The sequence below is a fragment of the Quercus robur genome, chromosome 8 (genome assembly GCF_932294415.1).
Source record: "Quercus robur chromosome 8, dhQueRobu3.1, whole genome shotgun sequence".
Lineage (NCBI taxonomy): Eukaryota > Viridiplantae > Streptophyta > Magnoliopsida > Fagales > Fagaceae > Quercus > Quercus robur.
Genome location: NC_065541.1, coordinates 66,111,561 through 66,118,273, shown reverse-complemented (window position 1 = coordinate 66,118,273; position 6,713 = coordinate 66,111,561). Strand labels below are relative to the sequence as shown.

The 6,713-nt window shown below is 37.8% G+C and overlaps 1 protein-coding gene across 1 annotated transcript; it reads left to right on the top strand.

Annotated features, from left to right (window-relative positions):
* The first annotated feature begins 896 nt into the window (after positions 1-896).
* LOC126697779 (DEAD-box ATP-dependent RNA helicase 18) lies at positions 897-6,353 on the top strand. Its single transcript, XM_050394879.1, has 11 exons — positions 897-1,278; positions 1,365-1,601; positions 2,498-2,758; positions 3,342-3,421; positions 3,517-3,622; positions 3,990-4,103; positions 4,229-4,327; positions 4,439-4,528; positions 4,862-4,968; positions 5,065-5,208; positions 5,504-6,353. The coding sequence occupies exons 1-11, from the start codon at positions 1,009-1,011 to the stop codon at positions 5,769-5,771; spliced, it is 1,776 nt and encodes a 591-aa protein (XP_050250836.1). The 5' UTR covers positions 897-1,008; the 3' UTR covers positions 5,772-6,353.
* The last annotated feature ends 360 nt before the right edge of the window (positions 6,354-6,713 follow it).

Genomic DNA, 6,713 nt, shown 5'->3' with positions numbered 1-6,713 from the left:
AGTGGAGCTAAAAATATAGCTATTTAGCTCCACCAAAAGTTATTTTATCTATTTTACCTACACACATGCTGCAGCAGTGAATCTATTTTAGCTTTCAACACAATAAAATAATATAAATATCACAATAAAATAATATATCTACTATAATAAAATAATACATACTACAACAAAAAAAAAGCACCACAAACGGCACAATCCACAACCACTGCCAAAGAACAACCACCCAACAACAACTAGCAAGCCAATACCACCCACAACCACTGCCAAAAATCCAACAGATCTGAGCTTGATTTTCAGACCAAGAGTGTTGAGCTAGCACCCCAAACCACCATCTGAGCTTGATCGAGAGAGAGAGGATCAGCCATCGCCATTGCTGAGCACCCTAGACCACCATCAAACCCACCATCTGAACTTGATCAAGAGAGAGAAGACCAGCCATCGCCATTGCCATCGCCATCGTTGACCCACTAACCCACGCCATCCACGAAACACACCGACCCACGCCATCATCGATCATGCGAAAATAAGAGAGAAAAGATAGCGAAGAGATAGAGAAGGAAGAGAGAGTGATGAGACTCTTGAGTATGACGAAAAGAAAGAGAGAGAAAAAGAATATTTTAATGGAAAAGAGAGAAAAAAGTTAAATAAATTTTTTTTTTTTTTTTTAGCTTTGCGCTATAGTGCACATCTATAGATGGATGTGCACTGTAGCTGAACAGGTAAAAATTTTGCTTTTGCCTCCACTGCTGCAGCATAGGTTTTATGGGTTGAGGAGTTAAAAATAACAATATAGCTTTTTAGCACAATTGCTGTGGATGCTCCTCCTACAAACACCCAAAACGACTTGTAGTACAACATATTCGTTGCGCCTCAATTTTGGTACAAAACAAAGCAGAGGCCATTTTGCGAAACAGAAGAAAAACCAAAAGAAGTCTCACATAAACCCGCAAAAACTAACAGCACAATAGCATATAGAGAAAAACGGCGGTACATTAGCTCTCGGAATCCATGGATTCCGTCTCCCCCAACCAGAGCAGCGCGCTAACCAAAACGCGCTTCTCCGATCTCAACCCCTCACTCTCCGAACCGGTTCTCGAAGCCCTAACCCGAGCCGGCTTCGAGTTCTGCACGCCGGTCCAAGCCGCCACAATCCCCTTACTCTGTAGCTACAAGGACGTCGCCGTCGACGCCGCCACCGGCTCTGGCAAAACCCTAGCCTTCGTGGTCCCACTCGTCGAGATCCTCCGCCGCAACAAAACTCCTCCCAAACCAAACCAGGTTCGTTTCTAAATCCCTGTTTGTTTGCTGAGAAAGCTCAAGGAAAATTTAAAAAAACTAATGGAAAATTGTTTCGTTTTGAAAAGGTGATGGGAGTAATTATATCGCCTACGAGGGAGTTATCGTCGCAGATATACGACGTGGCGCAGCCTTTCGTTTCGACGCTGCCGAATTTCAAGTCTATGTTGCTTGTTGGAGGAGTGGAAGTGAAAGCGGACTTGAAGAAAATAGAGGAGGAAGGAGCTAATTTACTGGTCGGTACGCCCGGGAGATTGTTTGACATTATGGAACGTTTTGATGGCTTGGATTTTCGGAACCTTGAGGTATTGTTTCAAGCATAGAATGAGAATTAGTTTTAGCTTGAAATGTTCACTTAATTGTTTGTTAATCACATTTTGAAATGTAAACTTTTTTTGGATTGTATTGGTAAGTTAGACACGCATTCAAAATCGGCACATATTAGATTGAAGGAACTTTATTCCATGAACCGAGAAGGTATCTTATGCATTGGATATATGCATTTTGTGCATCCCCGCCACACAGTGTGAGAAGGAGGATGCATGTATCTAATGCATAAGATAAGTATTCCCATAAACCAGGACTAGACCTTCCAACCTATTGTTTATGTAGGGAGGAAGTGCTTTTGAGCTACAGCTTATTGGGTTGGTTTGAAATGTAGACTGATGGTACTTTTACCATCCCTGCTCAACTAGGATCAATTGGAAAACTGTACTCAATAAAAAATAAAAATAAATAAAAAAAGAAGAAGAAAGAGAATCAATGGACTCTGATATATAATGTGTGTAGTGTATTATTTTGATAAGTGATGATAATTGTTTTTAGTATGGAGCGAAGCTCATGTACATAAGATGCGTACACAAAGCTCACCTAGAAAATTACAATTCTTGATAAATGCATCCAAAAAGAAAGAGAATCAATGGACGTTGAAATAAAACTTGCATCAGTGTCGCCAACTGAACAAGAAGCAATAATGTTCCAATACCATATAGATGTGTGGCTGGTGGTATGACTATGTTTGAAGGAAACACAACTGCTTATTTGAGGATAGGTTATAGAAAAGTTTTATGGTTTCTTCTAAATTTGATTGAATATTGGAAATATCTGCCATTTTGGAAATAATAATAATACCAGTGTAAAATATTAAATGCTATAGAACAATGATCTTTGAGCTTATGTGTTATTTTCTTGATTGGTATAGATTTTGGTTTTAGATGAGGCCGACAGGCTCTTGGATATGGGGTTCCAGAAGCAGATAACTTCCATTATAACTCGCTTGCCAAAGCTTCGTAGAACTGGTCTTTTTTCAGCTACTCAGACTGAGGCAGTTGAAGAGCTATCTAAAGCAGGGTTGAGGAATCCTGTGAGGGTTGAAGTTCGGGCAGAAATGAAGCATTCAAATGGTCCAACATCGTCAGAACAATCAGGCTTTTCAAAAACACCTTCAGGCCTTCACAATGAGGTAATCTTTTTGATAAGTAATAATGCTTTCGCCAAAAAAGTTTATAGTTCTCACAATTAGGTATACTGTGCTTCCAGGTCAGTTAACTACAATTTGTGAAATTGTGTTTTGACTTGGATTATCCATTTTGTTTAGACTTCAAATATTGCCTGGCTAGTGCTTTGATTGTATTCTTCACAAGAATAGGTTGGCTCATGTATGTGTTTATGTTTATGGTCTTTTTTCAAGTAATGTGTGTGTAGTTCACTGGATACTCTCTCTAGGATGGCTTCTTATTCCATATTTACTAGACAAATGGCTGAAAAGAAAGTTACTCATCCTTCTCAAGTTATGTTACTTAGAACTTAGTTTTAGGTGGAGGTGAAGAAAACCCAAAATGTTGATGTTTTGGTGGTGCTGTCATATTATAAGATTGAGAAAATTGAGAAACATTGTTGCCTAGAAGTATACCCACATCTGATACTCATACCAGAAACCTTGCAAATTTGTGTTACATTGGCTGCAGTCTCTCATTAAGAAATATGTATTATCTATCCTCTGTCAGTCCTTTAATTGTAAGTTCAATTCTCCTTTATGTTCGCAGTACATGGAATGTGAAGCAGATAAGAAACCATCACAGCTTGTCGATTTCCTTATCAAGAACAGGTCTAAAAAGATTATAATGTAAGTTAATGTGTTTATTATGGTTAGCATGACCTGATTACATTTAAGGGCCTATGAGTTTAGTTTACAAAAATGATTTCACTTACCTTCTGTAGATACTTCATGACGTGTGCTTGTGTTGACTACTGGGGAGTTGTTCTTCCATGCCTTCCTGTTTTGAAGGGTTTGTCTTTGATCTCTCTGCATGGCCAGATGAAGCAGGTAATATTAGCATGCTGGGTTCCTCCAAACTGTTAGGTGGCATTCTCTAAATATGCATATTTTCAATCATGTGATTCTTACGTGATTTTATAGTAGACTTTAAGATTAATCTGTCAAGTCTACTGCATCTTTTTTCTTCTTCTTTCTCCAAACTGCTCAACACAATGCAACCTCCTTCATCACTGGGAATCTCAGGAGTTTTAAGTTTCCAATGAAAATTTTTCTTGTGAAACTTACACTCGATCTTCACTTTATTCTTCCCAAGGACCTTGCCTTCCATTAAAGAATGCAATGTAGCAGTCTGGAGGAAGTTTCAAAAACTTTTTCTAGTTGCAGGTATTTTGCTAACATGTTTTGTGCCTAATAGACTGCAAGGGAAAAAGCATTAGCTTCATTTAAAGATCTTTCAAGTGGTGTTCTTCTATGCACTGATGTTGCAGCACGAGGACTTGACATTCCAGATGTTGATTGTATACTTCAGGTAGCTTAGTAACAATCTTGATGGTGTATTCTGTGTGTTTTATATTTCTAAAGTGATATGTTTATACAATTTCACTTTGATAACCAAGTGATGAGTTATGGTTTATCTTTCGGTTGCTTTTACAGTATGATCCTCCTCAAAATCCAGATGTTTTCTTACACAGAGTTGGCCGAACTGCTCGGATGGGTAGACGAGGAAGTGCCATTGTTTTTCTATTGCCAAAGGTGAATTTTTCACACTGGTATCCATGTGATAATTTAAAAATTAGTTCTTTCTTTTTTATTCATTGGTTTCAGATTTAGGTGAAAGTATTCATTTGAGTTGCAATCTTGTAGGAGGAAGCTTATGTAGAGTTCATACGTATAAAATGGGGTGCTCTTGAAGAGAGGAAATGCTCTGATGATGCACCTGATGTTGTTCCTCAGGTAAGCATGAATTTCTACTGAATTTGTGTAGTCCTTGTGCTCTATCTCGTCTACACCAAGTTAATGCAATTAGGCTTCTTTGGTGAGGTTCCACATCATCAACAAAAATAAAACCTAATCTATAAGCCTATTTGTACCAGTGGTGTACAGAGTACACATTCTTTATATTAGTGGAATTTGACTTCATTGCCCAAAATTAACAATGACACTATCAGAGATGATGGCTGCTTATGTCTTCATGAGATTATATTCTAACTGCATGGTTTTCAAAGTATTTGTTGCACAATATACTCTCTGGTGGATGATTTGTGCTCATATCAAAACTTGTTTCAGATCCGGTCTGCTGCCAAAAAGGACCGTGATGTCATGGAGAAAGGTGTCAGGGCGTTTGTTTCATTTATCCGTGCGTATAAAGAGCATCACTGCTCTTACATTTTCAGGTGACTAAAAATAGCACCTAATTTTTCCCTTCAAACTGCTTGTATAATTGTATTTCTCCCTGTATTTTATTAGATCATTATTATTTATTTATCCAGGTGGAAAGAGCTTGAAATTGGGAAGTTGGCCATGGGATATGGCCTATTGCAGCTTCCCTCCATGTCTGAGATAAAGAACCACTCACTTTCTACTGTGGGCTTCTCTCCAGTTGAAGACATCAATTTTGAGGATATCAAGTTTAAGTAAGAACTCTACACTCTGTTAAATTACCGTGCTGTATAAATAGCTTAAAGGTGATTTTAATTCTAAGTCCTAATGGGCAATTGAATGGTGGTGGCCATAAAGGGTGAAATCTCTTATTTGACTATTTGTATATTGTCTTTCTATTGCTTTATTAGCAGCATAGTTCTCATATTAGAATCATCCAACAATAAATTTCTTTTTAATTTATGCATGCCTTTTGAATGTAGTGATAAAATTTGATTTGTCATTTTCCAATTTGAGCCTGTGCTTATGGCCTATTCTTTGATAATTCAGAGATAAGTCTCGTGAGAAACAAAGAAAGAAGAATCTGCTAGCAAAGAAGGAAGCAAAACAGCAAGAGCCAAAACCTCACAAACTCAACAAAACCCCAAAGACTGCAGCTACTGTCATTAGGAAGAAAACGGCTAGACAGAGACGTGCTACCCAAACAGTTGAAGATGAAGATGAGTTGGCACGAGAATACCGTCTGCTGAAGAAGCTGAAAAAGGGGGCTATTGATGAAAGTGAATTTGCTAGGTTGACAGGAACTGATGATTTATAGGTCACAATTTTCCAATTCAAACTCGATGAAATTCTGCTAGCCTCAATCAAGGAGTAGGTTTCAGAATCTAAACATATGTTAAACCCATCAGTAGCTCAGGTGTTCTGATGAGGTCGAAGAGTCCATGACATCTAAAGCTTGTTTTGGAGGCTAAATGCTAACCAATGTAATAGAATTGCAAGGGAAAAACTTTGCTGGTGATGGAAGGAGCTTTTACTCATTGTCACGTTCTGACTTTGGGAGCTGGAGACTGTCTAGGAGTTGAATTTGTGACACTTTATGAGATTTCATCACCGATCTATTCGCTCCCTGGTCTCCTAGACACAATCACACCTTCCCTTTTTTGATCTATTTGCACTCGTCTTGTCTCACAGTTTTTGTGGACTGTAGTAGCTTTAGTGGTCATCAAGGTATTCTTGGTAGGGTAAATATTCATAAAATTTTGCGGATAATACCTTTTACTCAGTTTTCTATAGCTTGTATGCTGATTGTTGATGGATTTGTGTCAGGAATATGTTATGTATTCTTTCCAACTAGTTGAGCTACAAAAAAATATGATATATACTCTTCAATTTTTGTTAAGGATAATACTTTTTTAAGTTTCAACTCAGTTTTCTTTGGCTTTATGTCGGTTGTTGATGGGTTTATACTTTACTGCAGAAATTGTTACAAGATGTCTTGTATTCTATAGGTAGTCACTTAAATTAAATCATTCGACCAGCCTTATATTGTAAATGAACATGAGGAACCCATGTGAAAACAGCTTTACAGACTCTTGAGGAACGTTTGTGAATACAGCTTTACACTCTCTTGAGATCTGGATTAGAAGAATTTATTTTTTAATCTGATGACCTTTCCCAACTACCAAGAATCTGCATAAATTATACCAACTCATCCTTATCTCTCACACTGCCAACAAAAATGCTTACAAAGTTGAACAGT